The sequence below is a fragment of the Brassica rapa genome, chromosome A04 (assembly GCF_000309985.2).
Source record: "Brassica rapa cultivar Chiifu-401-42 chromosome A04, CAAS_Brap_v3.01, whole genome shotgun sequence".
Taxonomy (NCBI): Eukaryota; Viridiplantae; Streptophyta; class Magnoliopsida; order Brassicales; family Brassicaceae; genus Brassica; species Brassica rapa.
In genome coordinates, this window is record NC_024798.2 from 13,124,477 (window position 1) to 13,152,052 (window position 27,576).

Consider the following 27,576-nt stretch of genomic DNA (forward strand, 5'->3'; position numbering starts at 1 on the left):
TAAGGAAGAAATTACATCTACACATACTTTCCATTTACCTATTTACATTCACACATACTTTCAGCATGTGAAGTACTTTATACTTGTAAATTCTCCAAAAAATCTTTATAACCTAAAATCCTTTTTTCATTGACCCATAAAATTCTAATCCGCCTCATTCTTCTTCGACAATTACTTTTTCAAGGAGACGTTTCACACCATCTGATAAAAGCCACTAGTGGAAGAGAGAGGGTGGAGATGTGGATGCTAGTGGAGAGGAGGAGGTGGAGACGTGGTTACAGTGGAACATCTAATGGTTATGGTGGTGACGTACGGTAGAGGTAGGGTCTTATGGTGGTGGTTAAGGAGGAAGAGTTGGAGGTGGAGCCATGGAGGTGGATCAAAAGTCGAAAGGTATAGAGAGTTGATGGTGGAGGAGCTAATGGCGTAAGTGAAGTTTGTGGAGGTAGATATGAAAGTTATGGTGGTAGATCAACAGCTATACCCTCTAATGGCGGCAAAAGAAGGGGTGGTAGAGGAGCTTATGGCGGAGGTGGAGGAGTGGATAACGTAAGTGGAACTTGTGGATGTGGATATGAAAGTTATGGTGGTCAAAGATGTGGTTAGCCGTCATGGAAGCGGTGGTGGCAAAGGCAGCGAAGGGAGAAGAACCAGAGGTGGAGATAGATCTACACTTATACTCCTCGGTGGCGGTAGAGAAAGTGGCGGTGGAGAAGCTTATGGCGGAGTGGAGTTTATAGTGGTGGATGGTTGTGGAGGTGGTGGTGGTGAAGAAGGTGGTTATGGTTATGCAAAAGAAAGATACGGTAGTGGTGGTGAATGAGATGGTTATGGATAGTCCACAATTTAAAATTGGTTTCATGACCACACTTTTTTTGACCACATGAATGAAATTAAATGAAGGTTATAATAGACATTTTGTGGTATTTTCTGCTTCACAAAGTACACCTCTAGTTTGAAGTATGTCAAACTGTAAGACATCACCTCTAAAGTATGTCAACTCGTGAAGCTCTCTAAACCAAGTCAATATGATATCGTGTGAGTGATCGCTGAGATGAAACTAATATTATATGCTGTGGTTTTGGGTCGGGGGACTATGGACTTAGGTCCCAAAACTTCTTAGGATATTTATCTACATCTATCTTTCAATATGCTGGAGAAACTGAGTCAAATGTTTAGGAGTATGAGCTTTAGCTATGCTTGTCCTTGACGAAAAATGAAAAATGTGGGCCCAGAACAAAGCCGAAAAAGTAGGATTCTAAAAGCCCATGAAAGTTCTGAGCCCAGCAACGTTAAAAGAGGTCATGCTTCTTTCTTTCTTGTTAGAAATCAACACCGTGCCCGTCGCCGGAGAACCACTTACCTGATGTACAGTAGATATTTCAAATCGACCTGCCACGTCACTATTTTCCCACCAACTATATTTTATTTATTTATTTTTAAATCAAACATAAAAAAAAAGTTTTATAATTTACACGCTTCCCGATTCAAAACAACTATTAATAATGTTCTCTAAAAGCATCTGTAACAATTTCAATCTCAATTTTCTAATCCGAACAACAAAGATAGATAGATAGATAAAAATGAAAATCGAAGATAATCTTCCTTAGGGTTTTATACGACCCGCGCCAAGTTCCTCCTCTCGGATCCTGACCCGAACCCGCATTTTCCTCGGTTCCGATCTGGCTCCTCGACAATGGCGTCGGGAGCTTCGCCTTCTTCTTCCGCCACCAGATCGGACCCGCACAAGCACTCTACGGTGAGTGCCTCTTCTCTCTCTCTCTCTCTCTCTCTCTCTCTCTCTCTCGCTATTTGAGACCATTGACTATTCTTTGCTTGTGTGTATTCGAAATCGCTTGTGTTTGCTCCTTCTTGGATCTAGAGATTGCATTTGATTGTTAGATTCCGTTTCTCAGATTTATCTGTCACATTTGTAGACATCTCAGGCGGAGAAGAGAGCTCCAGCGTCTAAGGAAGTTTCAGCAGTGATAGATTCGCTTAAGAAGAAGCTCGCAGCTGATCGGTGTATCTCAATTAAGGTCTAATCTTGCTTTACTCTTGTGGTGTTTCTCTATTACTGATTGCTTGATTTGTTTTGACCAGAGAAGGATTGATGAGAACAAGAAGAATGTGCGTGGCATCACTCAATCCACTATGAGGTCGTGTATGGAGAGAGGAGGCGGTAGCTATAAAGACGGTAGCGATCTCTTGGTTAAGAGGCAAAGAGATTCGCCTGGTATGAAAAGCGGAGTCAATGCGAGTGATGCTGATAAGAGCAACAACCATAGCAGCTTCTTAGAAGATGGGAATGCTAGTTCAACAACCATGGTTCAAGGGTCTAGTGTCCCTGTTAAGATTTCCTTGCGGCCGATCAAAATGCCTGATGTTAAACGTTTGTCGCCTTATACCACATGGGTTTTTCTGGATAGGTATGTAGTTGAGACGCAAGCCCTTGTTGTGGTATATTTCAATATTTATATCATGGTTGGAATGATGCAGGAATCAAAGAATGACTGAAGACCAGTCTGTTGTGGGTCGGAGGAGAATCTATTATGACCAAACCGGCGGGGAAGCACTCATTTGCAGTGATAGTGAAGAGGAGGCTATTGACGAGGAAGATGAAAAAAGAGCTTTTCTGGAGCCTGAAGATTTTATTATTCGGTTAGTATATAGAATAGAATAGCATCCGACTAAGCGTTCCGTCGTTGCCATGTGCTTGTAATTTAATCTCTTAATGTTAATACTTCCATTCTGACTTATATTCTTTCATTTCTTCAGCATGACCCTTGACCAACTAGGTCTTTCAGACTCTGTCTTGGAGGAACTAGCAAATTTCTTGTCCAGAAGCTCTAGTGAAATAAAGGTATCAGCAATTTTCCCTGTCTATTCCTGGTATGAACTATCACGTCCTATTTTCTTTTAGAATCCATGGCATACTTCAATTGTAGGATTTGACAACAGAGTGAGTGATGCATCGTTTAAAAAAATCCATTTAGTTTTCTTCCAGCCTTTTCCCAATTGGCTTTTTGCAGAGATATGAACACCGAACATCTTATACAGGCAAGATATGAAGTGCTTATGAAGGAAAAAGAAGTTTCAGAGAGTGGCGATAATCAAGCAGAGAGTTCTCTTCTTAACAAAGATATGGATGGAGCTTTGGATTCTTTCGACAACCTGTTCTGCCGTCGATGCCTTGTTAGTCCGGCTAACTTCTGAAGTGGTTATTACTTTGATGCCTTAGCAAGAATTTGTCTCCTTTTAACAGTGTCATGCGTCTATGCAGGTGTTTGATTGCCGGCTGCACGGGTGTTCGCAGGATCTTATATTTCCTGTGAGTTAGTGCCAAATGATTGATCTTTATTTATAACTTAATAGTTACTTATTTGTATTTTGTGGATGTTTAGGCTGAGAAACCAGCTCCATGGACTCCTCCTGTGGATGAAAATCTAACCTGTGGCGCTAACTGCTATAAAACGGTAAATTTGGTTATCCACGTAGCTAAGCTCATCTCCTAGAAAGGCTGACTTGATGAAAATCATTGTTTTCAATCTTTCAGCTTCTCAAATCTAATAGAATCCCAGCTAATGGCACCACCGAAGATAAAACTGGCACTTCATCAGATGGTGCGGGTACTAAAACCACATCCAAGTTCTCCGGCAAACTTAATAGGAAAAAAACAAAAACCTTCCCTAGCGAAAGCGCGTCGTCTAATGAAAAATGCACGCCAGAAACAAGTGACTCAGAGAACGGCGTTCAGCAGGATACCAATCCTGAGAAAGTTTCATCGACATCAAAGGTGAAAGCTAGTGGGAGACGTGGAGGTCGTAAGAGGAACAACAACCGAGTTGCTGAGCGAGTTTCTCGTAGGACTCAAAAGAGGCAAAAGAAGTCAGAAGCTTCCGATACTGATTCCATCGCCACTGGGAGTCGTTCAGCAAGCGATGCAAAACATAAAGATAATGAAGATGCTACATCCTCTTCTCAGAAGCATGTAAAATCTGGGAGCTCTAAGAATTCAAGAAAGAATGACACTCCTGTAGATGACTCCAAGAATTCTGTGAAGGGTGACGATCCTGTTTCTCAGTTAAATGCTGTTGCATCTGAACCGTGTAGCGATGGAAGTTTAAGGAAAGAAGAGTTTGTGGGTGAAAATGTATGTCCAGGAGGACTGTCTGAAGATAAATCGTGGAGACCACTTGAGAAAAGCCTGTTCCAAAAAGGTGTTGAGATTTTTGGAATGAATAGGTGAGTAACAGATGCATTTAGCTACTGCTAAACTGTCATTCGGTGCCAGGTTTCTCAATCTGGTGGGATATAGTCATTATTAATTATTTGTTTCTTCGTAGCTGCATGATTGCTAGGAACCTTCTGTGTGGTCTCAAGTCGTGTTGGGAGGTCTTCCAATACATGACTTGCTCGGAGAACAAAGCTTCCTTCTTCGGAGGTGATGCATTGAATCCCGACGGCTCTTCCAAGTTTGATATCAATGGAAATATGGTATAGTGCTATTGTTTTACATATATTCCTATTAGAGTGCATTTATTTCTCGTCAGAACTAATAATTTAGTTGTTGGACGAACCAGACTAATAACCAAGTGCGAAGAAGGTCAAGATTTCTACGTAGAAGAGGCAAAGTGCGCCGCTTGAAGTATACTTGGAAGTCTGCTGCATATCATTCAATTAGGAAAAGAAGTACCGATAAGAAAGACCAGCCGTGCCGTCAATTTAATCCATGCAACTGCAAAACTGCTTGCGGGAAGGAATGTACTTGTTTGCTAAACGGGACTTGCTGCGAGAAGTACTGCGGGTAAATGTTAATCTAAGATCATCCACATATATATATATATTTCTCAGCCGTGAGTTTCATCACCCACATCCTCTGTTTCCTGTGTAGTTGCCCAAAGAGCTGCAAGAACAGGTTTAGAGGTTGTCATTGTGCCAAAAGCCAGTGTCGGAGCCGTCAATGTCCGTGCTTTGCTGCAGATCGGGAATGTGATCCTGATGTTTGTAGGAATTGCTGGGTCATGTAAGTCTAGTGGTGAATGTTCCGCTTTGGGTTTTGTGTACTGATTGGTTGCTTAGAAAGAGTTCAAGAACATGTTGCTCTTTTTTCTGTTAGATATATGTAGATGCGCTAATACTGTGTGTGAATATGCAGTGGTGGGGATGGTACGCTTGGGGTCCCTAGCCAAAGAGGCGATAATTATGAGTGCAGGAATATGAAATTACTCCTGAAACAACAACAAAGGGTAAATACTTTGCTTTGGTTGACTCTACAATCTATTACACTGCAATTGCATAACTAGGAGGAGCAATCAAATGTTTAAAGATCAAAGATAAAATACTAAGTTTGCTGCTTCTTTATTTTTGAATCAGGTTTTACTTGGAATATCTGATGTATCTGGTTGGGGAGCTTTCCTAAAGGTATAGTAGATGCGTAACTTGTTATATAGAATCGAAGTCCTCTTAAGATGGAACTATGTTTGGAGTTTGGACTTGTTTAAGAACAAATATTGTTTCATTTTTACAGAACAGTGTAAGTAAACACGAATATCTCGGGGAATACACAGGAGAGCTGATATCACATAAAGAAGCAGATAAACGAGGGAAGATATATGATCGCGAGAATTCCTCTTTTCTCTTTAATCTAAATGATCAGGCACGTCTCTCTCTCTAGGTTGTGTCTTCAAAACCAACTCTGCCATAAACCACATAACGTGTTTTTTTGGATCTGCTTGCAGTTTGTGCTAGATGCTTATAGGAAAGGAGACAAACTGAAGTTCGCCAATCATTCCCCTGAACCTAACTGTTACGCAAAGGTATAAAAATTGCAAGTGAAAAGACACGGTTTGGTTTTGGCATGATGGGTTCAAAATCTTACTGGAGACTCTCTGTATCTGTGTTAAGGTCATTATGGTTGCTGGAGATCATAGAGTGGGTATTTTTGCAAAGGAGAGGATATTGGCTGGAGAAGAACTGTTTTATGATTACAGGTATGAGCCAGATCGAGCTCCTGCTTGGGCCAGAAAACCTGAAGCTTCAGGTTCTAAGAAAGATGAGAATGTTACACCTTCTGTTGGTAGACCCAAGAAGGTTGCTTAGTCGCAGGCTTGCAGCAACCAACATTAAATCGACACAGAAAAAAAAACACCATTAATCTTTATTATCTACTCTTGGAAGAACACTTACAAATCCATACATTTTGCTGAGCCTAAAGAAAAGCTTTTTCCCGTCGGATTTTCAATTCCTTCTTTCATTTTATGACATGATGCTTCAATTTTAATTTTTTTTTATATTTTGGCATTGCTTAGGTTGCAAGAATTTTGAAGTGTTATACATTTCTGGATTATCATTGCATTCTAATGAGAATTTGAGAGTTGGTTAAAGTATGTAAATTACTGATGAGAAGATCAAACTAAGGAAACTTGGTGAGCTTTGAGCCGACGCCAAATTCATGTTAATTCTCAGCAGTTAGATCGCCAAAATCATGTTAATTCTCTTACCTATAGCAGTTAGATCGCTTATTCATCTCTATAGAGCAATCTTCAGAGGAAAACAACCAAATCTTATTCATTTACTATAGAGCAACCCTCAGAGGAAAACAAAAATCAGACAACAGTAAAAAATAGAAATTAAGTTACTAAGTATACATTTATGGTACTTATAAACTAAGAGTTTGAGAGGAAGTATAAATAGAGACAGAAGTCTCCACATCTGAGCTAATGTGTAACACTAGCCTAGTAATGTCCCCACCCGTCAACGTTCGTTAGCCTCATCTTTGTTTGACACTCGGTCTATTACTAGAAAGATTTGGTTTCGTTCGACGTCCGGTGTGTTATTAGTAAGTAAGCTCAGTAGATTTGATATACAGATCCTACATATACGAGATGATTGTTTTCCGTGTTTGTCCTCACTCACACGGACTACCTTGCATCAGCTTCCTGATATGTCAGGCATCTTTTAATTACTTTAGCTCAATCACACTTAACCTATGAGTTTTCTTTGGATGGTTAACCAAAAAAGTAAATGTACTTTTGTACCATAAGTAGCCAAATCAATTCTTATAAGTTCTTTCTACCTGTGTTTCAAAAAAAAAAAAAAAGTTCTTTCTACCTATACTACTCCCACAAATTTGGGTATTACACCTCCCAAATGCTAAATGGTGTGTTAATACATATGTATTCACCTAAAAGCAAGCCACTATGTCCTCTCTTTGGTCCATGAATTTAGAGAAAACTTCTTAAATCTACCAACTTAACCACAACTTCTATTCACAATGTTGCGAAGAAAGTAAAGATAGAGGAGATGAGTAATTTGGATTATCCAGTGATAGACCAGCCTTATCGCATGAACCACAATACAACTCAATGCAAGAACAAGAACTGACAAGCTGCAGTTAAAGAGCTTTTTCAACATATTCACACATACAACACCACAGCTTACACAAAACCAAATTTCCCTAGACTCTCCACTCATGGCCTGAGTTATCGTGCATTGTCCACCTTGCGGTCTTATTTGGCTTCTCACTAGTGATCACCAGCCAATCGTCCATCCACCCCGTGGTTCCACAATCATTTTTACTCAGAATTTCATCCATTACTTTTCGGATCCGCACCAATCACACAAATCATGGGATCCAGATCTTACAACACAACATAATTCATTCTCATTCTCATTATCCAATTCAAATCATTATGCATCTAGCCATTCTAGTTCGCTCATCATTACAATTCAATATCATCTATCAGTTGCATCAACCAAATCAGTTTATTTAATATTTTAACAATTATAAGCCTTTTTATGCATCAGTCAACATGTTTCTAACAACTTAACATCATTAAATAAAACTGATATTTTCCTAATTCATACATCTCACAATATAATAACACATGAGAACATAAGGTTTTGAACCGCCTCAACTGGATCAGAAATGAACGAGATCAACAGATGAATGAGATCTAGAGATGAGCCAAATATGAAGATCTTAAACGGAGAATCGGTGGCAAAAACTGTGACCTAGAATTATCCGCGAGCTGCGATGAAATCAGGGGTAGCAACGACGAGACATTAGATACTAACATTTTTACATAAATGATTACTAACAATTTTATAGCCACATTAAACTATACTTATACTTAAACATCTAATTCATTTGTATATCTTAATTAAACACATATGTAATACGTCAATAATTTTTTAAAAAATTTAATACACATTTATACGTACATAATCAAACACTAGAAATGAAAAAACATATTTCCATATACTATTAACTATTTTATCTATAGCTTAATATATCAAGAAATTTTTGTAGTAGATAAATAATTCATCGGATTTATTGTATGACCAGTAACACTTCAAATTACATCATGTTTATTGAGTAAAAATTTATATTTCTCCAAAATGATAAAAAAATATAAATTTACCGTATAGTAATTATTTGAGTTAGTTATGTATATACAACACGATAAAAGATCAATCAATTTATTATTTTTTGGGACTTTTCAATCAACCAATATTATGTCTACTTTATACTGTATACATAAAGCTAAAAGTTAAACTATAGTTAAGTGTGTAGCTTCGTTGTAATATAAATGAGAAATTATCATATATATAAATGCACATCAAAAATTTTGAGATACCATTCATATATTTTTATCTAGATTGAAAATTTTGAATAATTGTTATGTTATACATATATGATATATATATATGATATATATATATATATATATATATATATATATTACACATCTTATTCTTTGTAAAACTGTGAATTTAAATACTTTATATTTATCATTTGATCCATGCCAACTGGGGTTTAGCTTTCACTGAGATTATACATTATATGCTAGATAATCTATATTTACATTCAATATATAAAACAAAATTACATAAAACAAATTTTGCAACTTAAGAAATCTTAAAATTGAGTCAAAGACATTGTCAAGTTTATTAGATCTGTCACCATCTTCAATACTAACTTCACATTCTCAGCGATAAAGTTTATATAAATTTAATTTATTTATTTTGCGGTGTAAGATTTGGTGACTTAAGACGTGGAATATGGAACAAGGCCTATTTTCAAGGATCATGTTTAAAATATACAGAATTTAAGAAATGACAATTTTTAATAATGTTAATTAACATGACATATATTCTAATGGAAGGTATAAGAGAAATCCAACTTTTCATAAATATTTTGTTGATAATATATGAAATCTGTTTAATTGATAATATATCAAATAACTATAATCTCTTCTGGTTGGTGTTGTAACTTAAATGTGATATTTTCTACTACGATCTAAAAGACACATGAAACATTTCATTCTTACATATAAAAATTTAGGGAATGACCAAAAAAGATTTTGGTATAAAATGAATTTTATTTTCATTCAGACATTTTTGAAATTAGTGAAATAAGAATGTGATATTATTTGATTGAAAATGTTTTTAATAAAAAATTTTTTTATTGATTATGAAGCAACAATCATGGTGTTTGTAAACCAACAACATTTATATCACTTCATATTTTTGTACCAAACTGTAGAGAAATTAGAAACAACAACAACACAGAAGTAAATTTTGGATATGAAGCAACCAAATATGGTACATGTAATCAATAGGATGAGGAAAATGTGAACCAACACATAAATATATGAAATTAAACTTGTTAAACCGTTTATAAAAAAAATGAAATTTTAAGAGGGTGTTATTGGTTTATGTATTTTTATGAATTTGAAAATCCAATCCAAATCAAGTATTATTGGTTCTATTATTTTAAAATCTAATTTTAAATCTGGTGTTATTGGTTATATGATTTTAAAAGAGTTTTTAGAATCAAGTGTTATTCAATGTTAATGATTTATTTGAAGATTTGATTTTGATTTTGATTTGAGTGGATTTATGAGTATTTTTAAGAGTAAAATACAAGGGAGCAAATATCAAATTATACCTTGTTATTTTGATTGGATTTGCATTATTGGGTTTTTTTCCATTTTCTTATATTTTTTGTGTATCCCCAATACACGTGGTTGATATAGACCTCGTTATAATGTCTTTTGTTCATGTTCAGAATTTGCATCAGGGGCATGTTTTGCACGCAAACTTATTGGAAAATAAATACAAACAAAGTTGTGGTTAGTTATCATGTTATTGTGTAGGATGACACTTTTATGCTATCTTGTTGTTGCAGAAGAGGATCATCGCGTCTCCGTGCCTCAGACGATGTTTTTTTTTCTTTTTTCGTTGCCGTAGTAGAAGGCGGCGGAGCCGTTGTTGACGAAAAGGATTTGTTTTTCCTGAGGTATTTCTTCACTATTTTAAGACCTGCTGGAATGTTGATGCTTATGTTTTTCAATTTATGCACCTTTCTCACCAAAGACTCTAACTTTGTCCGTCGGACGTTTTATCAATGGAGCAGAGGAGTTTAAGCGTAGTTGGCCAGAGTGTTTTACCTTCTCGCCGACACAAGAATCAGATGGTGGTGTTACCTTTGTATCGTTACGAAACCGTGTTGTTCGGAAAAAACTGACTGGGTTGTCTCTTGTGAAGAGAGATATTATTGGCGCTTCTTCCAATTTTAAATTGACACTTGACAGTAACCATACAAACGAACCGTGTCTTGCCTACCAACATACTGAATTAATTATCATATTATTGTGATTCAAGTAACATAACCAATCACAAATCATAAAGAAACACCATCTAATAAATGAAACAAGAAAATTATACTTTTTTCGAGCTTAGCAATGTGAACTTCAATTTAAAATCCATTTCATTCATTTATAACAATCAACTTATTTTGATTTGGAAATTTATATCATTGATTTTGAAATATGTTTGTTTGATTTTAAAATAAAGGGATTTGTCAATGATTTCTAAATCCAAAAAGAATTTGTAAATCCACTAAAGTATTGGAACCAATAACCCCCACTTAGACTTGTTTGGTAAATTTTAATTGGAACTTACAAAACATTTAATCTTGTTTCTTAAAACTAATTGTTTTGGTTTAAATAATTCTTAAAGATACAAAGCAATGAGTGTATCAATTATAGTGGCTAATACATATATCCAGGCTAAATACAGATATTAAAATGAATTATTAAAATGGTTTGGTGTTTTGAAATGAAATGCTTAAGATATTAACATGCAAGAAATTGTGTATAGTTATGTATTTTAAGAGTAACAAGAGTTGAAAATACATTTTGTACGTGGAAAAATGTACCCATCATAAATTTATTTACGTGGATTACATTTTATGATATTCATCTTTGTAAAAAAAAAAAACAGAACATATTTGTAGAATGATTGATTAAGAAAAAGACAACTTCTCAAATTTAAAAATTCTCTAATAACATTATATTCAACTTTGTTAAAAAATATTTGTAGAAAAGTTGACGCAGAACAAAATATCAGTGACTTCTCAAATTAAAATAATTTTGTGATAACATTTATGTAAAATACATCTTTGTATAAATAACTATGCTTAGTATTTCACTATATAATTTATTTTCCTTTTGATTTTTTAATATTCATCAGAGATTAAATTAATTTTTAAATCATCGTCTATTTCAATATTTTCACAATATATACAAATGAATACATTTCATAATATAAAGACTGACTTTCTATCTTAGATGACTAGACATTGTCAGTTTTATTAAAAAATCAAATAAAATAATCTCAAAACATGTTTTTCTATATTAAAACGAAAAATTGTAAAACATTTTTGGCCATAATTAAATGTTAAACTGTTATTACCCTTTTGACTTATGATTTCATTACCTTCAACATTTATATATACAATCCAATTTGAACTTAACCATTTGTTATAATCATTATAATAAATTTAAAAAACTTATAAATTATCTTAGAATATAACTATGATCCATATATTTAAATTTATAATTACTAATATTATTTATCTTTAATCATTATATATATAAATATAATTGTAGCTAAAATTATTTGTTTAATAATGTAAATAGTAATAAATTAAATCTTTTAAAATAATATGCGTATATATTATATAAAACTAATATTTGCATCAAAATTTAATTAATATTCCTATCATATAAATGATCTCAGAAATATTTCATGTACAATTTTAATTTCTTACTAAATACATATATTGAAACCTTTCTCTAATGAATAAGATAAATTGAACTAAAATAAAAAAAATTAAGAGTTGAGATTTTAGGATTCAAAATAAAATGTATGAAAAATAAAATAAATTAAAAATATTTACACATGTAAAATTAAATAATTTGTATTTTAATAATTTAGTTAAGTGAAATGTCTTATATCGCACTACACAATTTATAGTATTATTATTATATATATAGTAGGCTAAAATAAGAAAACATAACTTTAGTTAACTAAACATAATAAAATATAATGATTTTCAATATTTCACATTATATAACAGCTATAGATTACATTATCATACATTTCAGTTATTAAATGAGCATATATTTATTATTTAAACACATTTCAACACTTTTTCTCTCTCCCTGCATGTTTTCTCAGAAACTTTGATCTACGTTTGGAGACTTGATTCGACAATTGTGGTAGCTAGCTTCATATTAATGTGCTGAAGTGTGGAAATCAAAATATTAATATCATATTTATTATAAATAAATATATATATATATATATATATATTAAACTGAAATTAAAAAAAATTAGTTAACTAAATTTATTAAAATATATTAAAAATATTTTACACTATATATTGACTATAGATTAGATTATCATAAATTTCAATTGTTACATGCAAATTTATTTATTACTAAACAACATCTTAATCATTAGAAGTCAAAGTAGTAATATCATTTGAAATGAAATGAAATGAAAGAAGATTATAATTAAACGGAAAGGGATTGTGAGCTACATGAAAGCCACACATCTGAACAAAAGTAATGTATTAAAAACTACATGAACTATATGATTTACATGATAACATCTCTAAGCTATTATTTGTTATTTTGCAACACCATTAACATCATTCAAATAGCTAATATGTATGTTGGAATCCAATAGTTTTAATGGAGTTTTTATATATCATTTTATATTCTGAGTTGTATAACATTGCATTTAAATCCTTGATCTATGTATGTATTCTATTTTTGATCTCTTGTATGTGTGCTAGATATATTTCAAAGACTTTGGTTGACCAAAAACTCATCAATTGTTGCTAGATCTCCAATCTGAAACACTTTTTAGCTATTACAATGATGTTTATGGTGTTAACAATATAACATATAATAGTTCAGGATTTCGTCATATGAATCATATAATTCGTCTAGTTTTTAGTACATTATTATTTTATACATATGTAATCATATAGTAGTGACATATAGTTTATGCAGTTGGCAATAATTTTTCCTGTTTAAATAGTTAAATGAAACATATTCAAAAAACTAAAATAAAGAAAACAAACTTTGAGGAAAATATTTTTATATTGGTTTTAAAATGTTTTTTTCTCATATGATCAAAGATACAACATATTTATTTATGTTTAAATATTTAGATATGTATAATTCTAAACAAGAAACTTTCAAATTTGTTCTAAAACATTGTCATAGCTATAAAATTATTGTATTCTGAACTTCATTTTCCAGTATTTTTTCAATATACATGTCATATATTATTTTCTTATCTCAAACTAATGCAAAAAATCATGATTAGTTAATGTACTAAAACTTAATAGTATACACATATAATTACTATTTGTCAAGATCTATTTTCACAACCAAAATATATTTCTTAAAAAATAATGTTATATTTGTGGCTACATTTTTAAATTGATATTGGTCAATTATATTACAAAATTAATAAATTTAGAACTATTCCTTAATTTTTGATATTTTGACATATTGTTTCTAAATTATTATATTTTGAAAAAATAAATCATATTAGTAATATTTATTAAATTCATATTGATAAACATATTACTGATAATTCTTAGAAAGACAATTTTAATGAAACAAAAAAAATTTCAATTGTTAAAATACTTTAACAGCATAATAAAATTTAATAAAAGATATTTCAGTGGTTGAAAAGAAGTTAAATGATTAGAACAATTGCAACATAATTCATGCAACTAAAATTTCACATATGATTAAAGATACAATATTTTATATTCAGTTAATATTGATGCACTCATATTCCTCAAGTCTAGCTTATGTCTGATATTTTCCAAATTTTATATTTAGTATTTTTAAATAACCAAAATTTAAATACTTTATAATAATGATCATAAATTAGAAATAATTAAGTACATTTTATTTCAAGTCATCATCCAATATTTCTATAACATAATTGGTATTTTAATATTATTTTAATTAATTTGATCATCATTAGCTGTTACTTATACGATTATATATATATATATATATCTTAAATTATCTAGCAAAGGTTAAATTTAATTAGCTTCTAACTTAAAATTATACATTGTGTTGTATGATTCCATAATTTTCTAAAACCATTTTCTTAAGTTTTTCCAGAGTAGTAGTTGTTTCCAACGTAAAAAGCTTACCTCAATTTTCTTCATTAACAACACATATCTAGTCCTTATTGATGTCCAATATCCATTCGCCAAAACTTACAAAGACATGCATCATACTGGTCGGAACAAAACTGAAAAAAACAATAGAAAAGAATCACATAATAAAGAAAAAAAATATCAGTTTGTAAAAACGTGGAATGAAACAGAGATTTTTAACATGAGATCTAATTTATTTATTTTTTAATTCCTAAATTTAAAATTTTCATAATTAGTTCGACAGAAACACGTTCTACGAATGATTAAATAAATACAGTGGCAGAACTAGTATTCTACACATAGTATAACAAATAAAGAATTGGTTGAATACATTAGAAAGTGTGTTTAAACATATAGTAGTGTGCTAGTGGTAAAATGCATATTTTACTCACGGCAGAAATAATTTAAAAGTTATAATATGTTTTCTACTCCACAATGGAAACATAATGTATATTCTGAGAGTTGTGGAACAAGTTATCTTATGTTTTTGAAATTAACAGTTTTCTGCAAAAATAATTCAAACCAAGAAAGCCAATTTTTCATGTATATTTTTTTTTTAAATATTGAAGACATGTAATTTCAACTAGGTGATTCTGCTATGATAATTCTCCGGTATAACTGTAAAAATAACGTGTTAAAAACTATTAAAAAAACTAAATAGTAATAATATGTAATATTTTGCTTTCATTTATTTATAAATTCATCTTTATTTATAATTCATATATAATGATGTTATACCATATCAATACATGCAATTTTATGTATAGTAAGATGAGTGTTTATTTATTTACTTTTGTGTATATTCGATTGTAGTTGTTTTTCTGAATTGACCTACAACTTTTTATTTAGACAAATTGGATTAATTTTGCTAATTACATTTTTCTTAGATTTCAAATTATAATTTCTTAAGTTTATATAATTAATCATATATTATTTTGAAAAAGTATGAAATAAATAAGGAAAGTGGTATCAGTTTAGCGGGAAATAGGCATATTCTTACATCAACAGAGTCCAACGGTCCCGATCAGTACATGAACATATGAGCTGTGCGAATACATACACAAACACTCAATTAATTCAAATTTCATACATGAACTGATAAAGTCCGGCTTTTACATACATTGACGAATTTTCCGTTAGTCAATGAAAAAAAAATCTGAGCTGGCAGTTAGCGATCGGTTACATATCTATACTATTAAAAGTGAAGGATTCTTAAAAAATCTACTTAAACAAGGTTGTTGGACCATTTCATTAGACTTAACTATTTTTTTTGGTCTTACCTTATATTTCCCAAACTATATAAATATTTTACATAATTCAAATGAACTCATTTATTATTCTTCATAATCTATTATATAATTACTCTAACAATAAATTCTCACAAATATATGACAGATTATTCAAACATGTTTATACATGACGTGATCATTACCACATATAGTTCCATTAATAGGTTATAATGAAGAATCCTCTGGTGTATAACAATTTTTTTTCATTTTTTCGTGAACTGGAAACTAAAAGCCTTAATGCAACTTTTCAACTATGAAACATTAATTTAATTAATTACATGCAATCAATTATTAAGATTTGATCTTACATTCTTATATATGAAATAAATGATTAATCTTATCATTAAAAAATATCAAATGAGTCTAAACGGGTTGGAGATTTAAACGAAATTAGTAAAAAAAATACTTGTTTAAACAGAACATGTTTATTTACTTTACAAATTCTAACAATGCAAATGATACGTTTTATTGAATTTTCACAAATGTAAAATATCTCGCGCTTTAAATTGGGTAGTTTAGGTTGTTTGGAAAAAAATATAGGATAAATAATTAATTATTAATTATTTGAATAAAAATATACGAGTCATTAATTTGTTTTTGCATAATTTGGTTTATAAATAGTATTTTTTTATGATATTTGGTTATTTAGAAGTTAAATATAATTAATACATATAGGTATATAATTTGTATTTTAAAAATTTAAGTATTCATTTGATTCTCAATTTGGTTTCTATTTTTTTGGTTCTAAAGATATAAGATATGTTTGATTATTTATGAAATTTAGCTTAATTTTTGGGTTTTTTCCAGTTTGGAACCGTTCAATGCAACCGGGTAAATGTACCCAAACCTATACATTATCTTATATAGAAATTATATAAGAAGAATTTATTTAATTTCAAAAATAAACCCGCACTTTCTAAACACATGTCAAAATCTAGTTCTTACCTTATAACGAGAATATCTTTTAGAATTTATTAGAGGTAAAATATCTTGCACTTTAAATTGGGTAGCTTAGTTTGTTTGGAAAAAAAATATAGGATGAATAATTAACTATTAATTATTTGAATAAAAAATATTCGAGTCATTAATTTGTTTTGCATAATTTGATTTATAAATAGTATTTTTTATATATTTGGCTATTTAGAAATTAAATATAATTAATATTTATAGGTACATAATTTGTATTTTAAAAATTTAGGTATTCATTTGATTCTCAGTTTGGTTTCTATTTTTTGGTTCCAAAGATATAGGATATGCTCGGTTATTTATGAAATTTAGCTTAATTTTGAAGTTTTTTCCAGTTTGGTACGGTTCAGTGCACCTAGGTAAATGCATTCAAATCTATACACTATCTTATATAAAAATTATATATTAAAAATTTATTTAATTTCAAAGATAAACTTGCGCTTTTTAAGCGCGGATCAAAATCTAGTCATTCTTTAATCCTACGTGGCTTTTTACGTTTAAAATAATAAATAATTAGTTAAAATTATTTTGAACATTTTGAGGGAGGGGGGAATCGAACGTGGATTGTAGCATTAATTCATCCGGATATCAGCCACTATGCCAAACCCAACTAATTGTTTTAACCTAGTATGATGTTTTACTTATACCAAAGAATATTTCTGAGTTTAAAAAAAATCTAGTGAATATTACATTTTAATTATATATTTATTAATAAATTACAAGAGATGTGTCCAACATAATAAAAAATACACAATATTCATATTTTATATTAAAGTATTCCTATAACAATCTGTATATATATTAGAAATTATATAAAATTTGTGAAAAATATATATGCATTTTTAGAGAAAATTTATGCTGATAATATAATAATTTAGTTCATCCTTATCAATGATATTCATATATATGGATATACAGGTCGGATCAAATCACGTTAAATATGATTTCTTTCCACATTTCTAAGTTTCATTCGATTGAAATAAGAAAGTTTGTGAAAATATATTTATACATTATGTTTTTTATAAAATACAAAAATATTTATACAATAGGTTCATTTACACATTAGTTATGTATTACATATTAGAAATTATATGTAATTTGTGAAGAAAAAATATTTATACATGAGGTTTTTTTTGAAAACACAGAAATATTCAATAGTATAAAGTAAATAGAATATCATACTAAATTAAAACAATAAGTCGATGTTGGCACATTGGCTGATGTCTGGATGAATTAATGTTCCAGCCCGAGTTCTATTCTTCCCCCAACGAAATTTATATTATTTTTAATTAATGATTTATTGTTTTAAAATAAAAATGCCACGTAGGATTTTTTAAGGGGCATATAACCGTTAACTGCCAGTTTATGTTCCATTTTCATTGATTAATAAAAAAATCGTGAATGTATGTAAAAGCCAGATTTTATCAATTCGTGTATGAAATTTGAATTAACTGAGTGTTTGTGTATGAATTCGCACAGCTCGTATGTTCATGTAATGATCAGGACCGTTGGCCTTTGTTGATGTAGGAATAGGCCGATTCTCAGTTTAGCCAGTTTAACTTGGATCAGTTATCAATCATTATTTTTGTTTCAATTCTTCAGTAAGTAATTTATTTAAAATTTATTTTTAATAAAAAAAAATTTATGATCATATCAGATGATCAAACATCAATATATGTTTCATATGATAGATTTATACTGTTTCAATGTATGTTTGTTTTATTTTTAGAGATTTGATAAAAAACATATAATAAGGTTTTTAGTCTTTTGATAGTTATTATATTAGTTGACATAATTTTTAAAATCCTTTATATATTAAAAGAGAAACATTGTAATAAATGCGTTCACATTAAATTGGACACATGTCACGTGTATAAACATTGTAATAAATGATTTCACACTAAAATGAACACATGTCACATGTAAAAAGCTTCTCAGTCAAACTTACATAAATATTTCACACTATGTATTTTACATTTTTTAATATAAAACTCACATGGATGGTTCATTTTTACGTTATTTTTACTGTTTACGAATAGAGCTGGACAAATTATTCATAAACTTTACTTTGATTCATTATTCGTTTTGATTCGAACCAAAAAATCTGGATATATGTTACTCCACGAAGCAAATCAAATACTAAAATGCAATATCCGTATAAAAAAACAAATCACAAATATCAATATTTATAGAAATGGATATCCAATTTGATCTGTTATACGCATATATATATATATATACATATATTTAAAGAATTATATATAAGTTATATATTATAGTTTATATAAATTTTACAATATTTTTGTTTTTAAATAATTTCATTTTAAGAATTTTATTTTTCATGTATTATTTTGAAAAAAAAATGTCATTTAATATTAATTAACATTATCTTTATATATTTATCAACCATCTTTATATACTTTTACATACAGATACATGTGCACATTGACCTGAGCACCTTATAACTAAGTATTTACCAAAACTGAAATATCTAATATTTTTGGAAGTTAAAATATTTTTTTTCTTAATAATTCTTTCACTATCGACCAAATTGTAATAAAATGATTTATCTTCATAATTGTTTTTTCTATTTTTTTTAACTATTATCTGTTTAGAAACTATAATATGAAATCATTAATTTGACATCACGACTATCTAAGATTCATAACATGAAAACAAATAAATAATAGTATTTTTTCATTACCAGAGGAAAAAAAACAAAAACATCAATCATTTTAACCGAACAAACCAAATAAATATTGATTTAAAATGATAGTTATATTTCAGGGGACTAAAAACTAAAAAAACAACCTAAAACCGAACTGATATCTAGATTAAACAGATTAATGTCTCCTTATTAAAAAATAACGAAACTAATAATCACATTCCGTGCAAGGCGCAGGTTATTACCTAGTATAGATTATATTGGAAACAAATATCTAAATCATTTTTAATTGTGTGTAAATGATTTGCATATTTTCATTTTCTGGATTTATTTTTTTTTTCTGGTAAAACACAGTAATAAAAAAACTAAAATTAGAATTATTAAAATAAAGAAAATAATAAGATAATATTTTAATAATGGGCATGATGCATAATATTTTTAAGAGCAATTCTCTCAAATAGCATTTTTAATTTTTTGTCACAAAAATAGTCTCAAGAAAGAAAATGACCAAAATAACTCTTTTTTATTTTGAAAATTTTAATATTTATTTTTATTTTTAAATTTGAAACCCTATCCCCAAAACACCACCCCTTAACTCTAAACCCTAAGTCTAGATTAGTTAACCCTAAGGTAAAAATACATTTTTATCCTTTAATAAAACTTATTTTGGTCATTTTCTTCTATGAGTGCTATTTTGTTATAAAAATTTTAAAAGGACTATCATAAGGAATTTTTCTATTTTAATTGATTAATGACATCATTGCAATTAACCATTCTAAATATCAACGTAAAACAACATATAATTTTGATCTCTCAAATAAGATTATAAAATAAATTCATATTAAATTAAAAATATATAGAGAAATATGGAAATTTGATGGATGATGTAGTGTCTTTTTGTATTTTATTTTTTGTCATCAGAAGTGTCCTTTTTACTAAAACTTTCATTCTATAACTATTTTAGTTTAGATATAAATTGTTTGATTTATATTGAGCTGTAATTGTTGATATGTTACTTTTGTTATGAACGATTACTTTTAACATTTAAACATTTTTTTTCTCAACCCATTATATTATACTGATAAAAACATTACAAGATTAAGTCCAAGAAACAACATAGTTTTGCTTAGTAATTCTAGCTATCTTAAGCCCTTTCTCAAAAAAAAAAAAAAAAAAAAAAATTCTAGCTATCTTAGCAAGGACATCAGCAGTAAAGTTAATTAGATCCCAATTTTTGTAACAGGACTTAAAAGTTCCAAAAAGGCTGAGCCTTTGTGTTCTCGATCTTTAAATCATCATGAAGAGGCTTGTAGAGTGTTTACGAGTCTCCACAGAAGGTGACAACCTTGAAGCCTAACCCTCTTGATTTGAATGATTGCTGTTCTTAGTGCTTGTGCTTCAAGCCTTCAACCTCAAGTGGATTGACTCGCCATAGGGTTCACTCCCGAGGATCCTTTAATAATTTGTTTACCTTCCTTATCATGCAGTGGCCATCCGATGCCTGCCGGTTGGTTTTTTGAAGTTCATGATCCATCTTCAAAGTCCAGCATGGCCTTGACGTTCAGTGATAGTCACTGATTATATATGTCAGTTTTGTCACCAACGATTACTTAATTTTTTCAAAAAATTATGTAATCAAAATCTAAAATTTTACTGATATTAGAAATGAAAGTTCAACAAATAGGATCTATAGGGGATATCCATAGAAAGGAAAGGACAACTTAGTTTAGTTCATGAAAGGACAGCTATTAATTAAGAAATACAAATAATTAAATATATTCTGCTGTAATACTGAATAGTTGTAAAGCACACGGACTCTTTAACTAAATATATAATTTAACTTCTCAAGTGTTGCTCCCATGTGATATGCAAATTTCATCTCTATAAATAGACCAAATGGCCTAAGCTGGTTATGCGTCAACACATAAACATACTCATCTTCGACTATATATTATAAATTACAAATTTATTTTCCTAATTCTCGTCTGGGATATTTTATCAATGGCGCGAATTAATGTTTACCTTTTTGCATTTATCTTGCTTTTGACTATCAAACAAGAGTTTTGTTCCGTTGAAGGCCGAACACTCGCTAAGTCCACCGTTGTTAAGGCTGAGGAAATCGGCGCTGATGGCTCTGTGCCGCTATTACCATCGGCTGAGCCACTCCAGCCACCACCGAGCCACGGGGTTGATACCTTCAGGCCCACGGTACCTGGAAATAGCCCTGGTATTGGACATTCCGTGCACAATTAACGGAGAGGGACAATAACACGGTTTATGTGATTATAAATCAGTGTTATTTGCTGTTCAAAAAAAAATTAGTGTCATTTAAAAAGAATATTTGGTCCCTTATTGAACATAATTAAGATTGTGCTGATGTTGTTATTGTTGTTGGTTTTTTTTTAATATGGAATTTGGATCATCTATGTATATCTATGTACTGTTTCATCATATTCAGTTTTCTTGATTTTGTTATTGCAATAATATTTAGTTTCTTTTTTGCTAAAGTAATATTCCTTCCGTTTCTTAGTATATGATTTTTGAGAAGTTTTTGATGTTTCTTTAAATGATATTATTTTTAGATAAAAACAACTTTCTTAATTGTTTTTTTTTCAATTGTTGCGCATATGTCTAAAACATCATACATTTGATACGGAGGGAGTGTGTAGTAAGAACAGTGTTTTTAATATACCACCATTTATCTCGTATATTTTCAACTTTAAACCTAAGCTATTAATCGAGACATTTTCTATTATTGCAGCATGACTGAATCAAACTTAACTAAACATCACTTAACCGTTGCAAGGATCTGCTAACACAAGTGGTGATGTCACCTTTGTAAGATCTTTGAGCAGGGGAGTTCGATTTCATCTCCTCTCAAAGTCGACCGTAACGCAATAATAAAACGGCTCTGTAGGGTTTCATTCTTTTTTTTTTTTGTTCACCCTGTAGGGTTTCATTCCCTATAAAATATTCCCACATTGTAGAACACCATGTCTCGAAAATGACAATCTATTTCTGTGAAATTAAAAAGACGTTTATAAAATTTGAAAATGGTAAGTACATTTACTATATACACACTTAAGACACATAAATTTGCATGTTAAGGAAGCCACATCAAAAGTGTGTTCGTAAGTTTTCTTTTTATTTTGTTGGAGATTCCATAATCTATAATATACGGTTTATATGTTGGAAAGAAATCTGAACTAAGTTAAAAAATTGCTTAGAAAGAAATTTAATAACAACAAGCTGAATTAAGGATGTGCTTATGGACACCGTACTATAAAATTTAAAAGAATTGATGCACGTATGTATGATAACGAGAAAATATGTTTTCTTATAAACTTTCACCTTTATTTTTTCTTAGAAACAACCATTATGTTTAGTCAAGTCCAAACGTACAATTTATTTTTTGATGTTTTTATTCCAAATCTCTATTGGATCCTTTTTCAGTGAAACAAACCAAAATTGGTATTTCAGTAACTTCTTTAGTTCTTTGGAATATACACTACATAATCCTACAGTATTCACAAATTAAGTAAATGGTGTTAGATATTTCTATCAAGTAAACAACATGACTTTTCTACTCTTATGTATCCGTGGTTCTACCGAAATCTATGGACATGACGCAAGTTTCAATTTAAAAACAAGAGATTCATCGAGAAGGAAGTTACTCTCAATGTCATTGAAGACGTTGGCAAGAGGCACAAAGACACTCCACTGCTACAATTTATACTCCCCTTAGTAAGGTTTGCTCTCACCCATCAATATCCTCTAGCCTGAATTGCTATGTAGATCTGTAAAGACACTAGGAATGGTACATAAGATACAACTTATCAAAACGTCAATTTGTAGTTTTAGCTTTAGTAGTGGAGACCTTGTTATCTGAAATCTGAATTCGAATCTCTTACATCTATGCTCAACACTAGTGGCAAGTGCGTTTAACTTCAAGATTGTTCCATGATATTTATGTCTTGTGTTACTTTTTTGAATTTATCTACTTTTGCATTGCATTCTGTTTGGAAATTATTGATACTGATTCCTTAGCTAAACCAGATTTGTTAGTTTAAACTCATCTTTCAGAGCGATGAGTAAATTTCACTCTGATTTAATGAAAGTTAGAGCATACTCCCTATTTTGCAAAACTCTATATTTGATGTTGAAGGTGTTTTTCTTCAAAATTAAAACTTTAAACTTAATTTCAAATTATTTGCATTTACACTATGATCCTTACATTTGTCGTAATTAATGTAAATCCATAAATATTTTATAAATAACTAGGACAGATATCAAAATATTACAAATATATTAATTAAAAAATTCTTACACTAAAATATAAAATTCTAAAACGAAATATATAATTAAATATTAAACTACAAAAAAATACCCTATTATTCCATTAAATTATTTTTCGTAATGCTTTATCTTCGGTTACACATAATTTGTTACGACAATATTTTGGAGATTTTAGAGGTTTTTGAGCAAATTTACCAGACTATTAGTATCTTTGTAATATTTAAATTTGAGTAATACTTATGTCTTCATGCATCTTTAAATCTTTTAAAAAATTATATTAAGTTTTTTTGTAACATTCTTGTGTCTAATTCGAGTTTTAGAATATTTTAAATTTTTTTTAAAATTTTTTTATTTAATTTAACGTGTAAAATTGAATTTATAAAAAAAATTAAGGATTAAAAAGATAAACAAGAAAATATTTAAGAACCATAAAATTGATGTGAAATTAATCGTAAGGACCAAAATTTCAAACAAAAAGATGAAATTTCAAATATGAAGTTTCACGCCTCAAAATTCCAAATTTCAAGTTTTGAGGTTTATTTTCGAAGAGAAAAAAAACTCTATATTTGAAGTTAATATAGAGTTTCTTTTGGAGATGCTTTTAGTTAAATATATCTTATAATAAAAATTAAGATAAATTATTAGTGGGTGATTTAAGTAATCTTACAAGTAAAAAGAAAATACTATACTTTCTGTGATGACCTTCAGAATATGTTAATACTTATAAGATATTTATTTTAATTTGGGAAATGATCTCTGATTAAAATATGGATGAAAGTAACAGAAAATAAGGGTATATTGATGAAAAAGGTTTTGAAGTCTTACAAGATGTGGGTTTTGTTTTAGTTTTTGTTTTTGCTTTTGTAAAAATTATTTTTTATCCAATCAAGTTTTAGCTTTTAGTTTTTTTTTGGTAAAAACCATTTCACTTACCAATCAAGTTTTTTAACAAATAGAGAAAATACTATACTTTCTGTGATGACCTTTAGAATATGTCAATACTTATAAGATATTTATTTTAATTTGGGAAATGATCTCTGATTAAAATATGGATGAAAGTAACAGAAAATAAGGGTATATTGATGAAAAAGGTTTTGAAGTCTTACAAGAAATTAGATAAATACTAAGAGGTTGATTGTTTGTGGGTTTTGTTTTAGTTTTTGGTTTTTTCTTTTGTAAAAATTATTTTTTATCCAATCAAGTTTTAGCTTTTAGTTTTTTCTTTGTAAAAACCATTTCACTTGCCAATCAAGTTTTTTAACAAATAGATTCCCTAAAATTTAGAGAAAGTAGTTTTTCAAAATTTCAACCAATTTGTGAAGAAAAGCCAAAAACCAAAATTTTTGGGTTTTCAATATAAAAACGAATTTTGTTTATTTTGTATAAAATAATATATTTTAATTAATAAATAATTAAATAAATAATATTTTCATAAAATACTACATTTTTTATCATTTAACATTAATGTAAAATAATTTATGTGCTTCATATATGTAAATAAATATATATAATTTTACTATTAGTTGTAAGCAATTAGAAAATTATTGAATAATGTTAATAATTATTATACACACTAAAAACAACTAAAAATTATAAAATTTAAAATGTTTATGAATACAATATATTAATTTAAAAAATAGCCATTCAAGTTCTAAAATACAAAAAATATATTTTATGTAATTTATAAATAGTTTCAAAATATTAAAATATTTTAAACTTTAATAATTTATAGATATTTTATTAATTATATTTAAGTATAATACTTAAAATAAAATAATTTAAAACATATTATTTTTTATTATTATAAAGAATGTATTGCTTATTTTATGAAAAAAATTAAGAATACAACAAAAACAAAATTTAAAAACTAAAAACCAAAAACCAAAAGCTGAAAATTAAAAACAAAAATCTAAAAGTTAAAAACCAAAATCTAAAACCAAAATCTAAAAACCAAAAACTAAAAACTAAAACCAAAAACTAATGGAAACAATCATCACCTAAAATACTTGGAAATTCATCCTTACCTTGTTTCCTTTATTATAAAAAGGCTCAACTTGAGCTGAATGTTTGGTAAGTTATATATATATATATAGCACAATTTTTAATAAGAAAATAGCATATGATAAAAACCACAAAATAACATTCATTAAAGAATTAGCATTTTTTATTCCTTCAACACATAATACATTTTAGTATTAATATTTTTTCAAAAATTATTTATTTTTAAATAGAATATATATTTGTTACCCAAAATATTAAGTTCTAGACCCTAACTCCTAAATCCCTATCCACTAAAATATAAACCATAATCCCTCACCCCTAAACCCCAACCATTAAAATACAAATCTTAAATTCAAATATTTAACCCTATAGATATATGTGTCTTTGTACCTAATGTGTTACTTTTTTTTATTTTTTGTGTACTATTTTGAAACAAAAAAAACTTATTTAATACTATCAAAACATATTTTTATTTAATTTAAAAAGCTAACCTTACAAAAAGAAACCAAATATCCTGGGATTTATTAACTTGGTCTCTCGTTATATTGGACCAAAAGTGTTAAAGTTCAATAATAAATAAACATAAGATAGACAAATAAAGTGATTCAGATGGTGAGTGAGATTCGAATAGTGATTAAAAGGTTCCCTCACTAGCAGCTATAAATATTTCGTAGGCTGCAACAACTAGTTTATTAACTAGCATCATGTTAGTGCTACTCTTTTGTTCAATATTTGGCAAAAGTATAGTAGTACTAACTAATATTAGACATAATTATGTCGGCGGGTTAAAAAAAAGAGACATAATTATGTCAATAACATAAGTGTTCATATCGTGTATTTCTTCATTTATACATTTTGTTAACTAACTATATAGTCCGGCGACAACAGAAACTAACTATATATACAGTTCAAGTCACAATTACACAGTAACTATATATGTATCTTCCTTGCTGAAAACAAAGATCACACATACTTCAAGATTATGTCCGAGTTGTTTTATTGTTACTGGCAAAGAACACATAACTATCCGAAGAGAAGAAAACAAACTTACCTTTTAGTTGCAACAATTTTGACATCTAAATGTTATTATCGATCGATTTGAGCCTAAAAGGTTCAAACCAAGGCATCTTCAACATCAAAGGCACACCACATTTTTATGATTACTGAAAAAAATAATTTCACCATACAATTCAAATATCAATATCATAATCCAATCTGCACTACACTCAAATTTATTTAAAAAGTCAAAAATATTCCACAATACACTACTATTGAATTATGAAATATATTCTACTTTGTACTCAATTGCTTTTGATTAGAAAAATCAACGGTGATAGATGTACGACAGCCTTGAAAATCAACGCAATGCTTATTTATATGGTGGCGCCTGAGCTTGTTTAACACCAAACATCCTCTATGGCCTCCTCTTAATTTCGAGTAGCCAACTTTTTATTTTCACTCTTTATTCTTTTCTTCTTATAATCATTTGGATTTGCAATAAATACCTAGAGAGAGAGAGACATTCTATTTAATCTATTAAGTTAAGCGTTGCATTAAGAATATGTGGTGTACAGAAAATAGTGGATCCATACAAGACACTTCCGAAAAGGCTGGAGACAATAAGAATAAAGTTTAGGTTCCACTGCACACTTGGGGCTTCACATATATGCAGTGTAACTAAATAAAGTGCACCGTTGGAAACTTTAATGAAAAATTTCTTACACGCATCACATTTCAATGAGTAAGAGTGTCTATTGTATTGCATTTGGAAGATGTTTACAAGATGACTTCATATACAACTTTTTTCTAAC

General features: G+C 29.4%; 2 protein-coding genes and 1 long non-coding RNA gene across 5 annotated transcripts; 2 read left to right on the top strand and 1 right to left on the bottom strand.

The window, feature by feature from the left end:
- The first annotated feature begins 1,429 nt into the window (after positions 1 to 1,429).
- LOC103864466 (histone-lysine N-methyltransferase CLF) lies at positions 1,430 to 6,352 on the top strand. Of its 3 annotated transcripts, none has more exons than XM_033289570.1 (17): positions 1,430 to 1,759; positions 1,947 to 2,039; positions 2,104 to 2,429; positions 2,500 to 2,661; positions 2,779 to 2,863; positions 3,061 to 3,195; positions 3,284 to 3,331; positions 3,405 to 3,476; positions 3,557 to 4,245; positions 4,347 to 4,497; positions 4,584 to 4,807; positions 4,895 to 5,026; positions 5,159 to 5,249; positions 5,377 to 5,424; positions 5,531 to 5,659; positions 5,742 to 5,819; positions 5,908 to 6,352. In XM_033289570.1, exons 1-17 carry the CDS (start codon positions 1,697 to 1,699, stop codon positions 6,100 to 6,102), a joined length of 2,721 nt encoding a protein of 906 aa, XP_033145461.1. In that variant the 5' UTR covers positions 1,430 to 1,696; the 3' UTR covers positions 6,103 to 6,352. The 3 variants fall into 3 exon arrangements, with proteins under 3 accessions (XP_033145461.1, XP_009140462.1, XP_018514166.1); XM_009142214.3 differs by having other exon boundaries at positions 1,442 to 1,759; positions 1,938 to 2,039; XM_018658650.2 differs by lacking the exons at positions 1,430 to 1,759; positions 1,947 to 2,039; positions 2,104 to 2,429 and having other exon boundaries at positions 2,506 to 2,661; positions 3,033 to 3,195.
- LOC117133436 lies at positions 6,257 to 19,948 on the bottom strand. Its single transcript, XR_004457226.1, has 2 exons — positions 7,114 to 19,948; positions 6,257 to 7,078 (listed from the first exon to the last, which is right to left on the bottom strand). It is a non-coding gene; the product is annotated as an uncharacterized LOC117133436 (long non-coding RNA).
- A 70-nt stretch (positions 19,949 to 20,018) lies between these two features.
- On the top strand, positions 20,019 to 25,508 carry LOC103864467 (precursor of CEP3). Its single transcript, XM_033289590.1, has one exon. The coding sequence runs from the start codon at positions 21,470 to 21,472 to the stop codon at positions 21,719 to 21,721; it is 252 nt and encodes an 83-aa protein (XP_033145481.1). The 5' UTR covers positions 20,019 to 21,469; the 3' UTR covers positions 21,722 to 25,508.
- Positions 25,509 to 27,576: the final 2,068 nt, after the last annotated feature.

Excerpts from the sequence above, each read along its gene's own strand:
- LOC103864466 (XM_009142214.3), top strand. The coding sequence starts at position 1,697 with ATGGCGTCGGGAGCTTCGCCTTCTTCTTCCGCCACCAGATCGGACCCG. Across the intron at positions 3,477-3,556 it reads GCGCTAACTGCTATAAAACG|CTTCTCAAATCTAATAGAAT; the intron begins GTAAATTTGGTT and ends TCAATCTTTCAG. Across the intron at positions 4,498-4,583 it reads TTGATATCAATGGAAATATG|ACTAATAACCAAGTGCGAAG; the intron begins GTATAGTGCTAT and ends TGGACGAACCAG.
- LOC103864467 (XM_033289590.1), top strand. The coding sequence starts at position 21,470 with ATGGCGCGAATTAATGTTTACCTTTTTGCATTTATCTTGCTTTTGACT.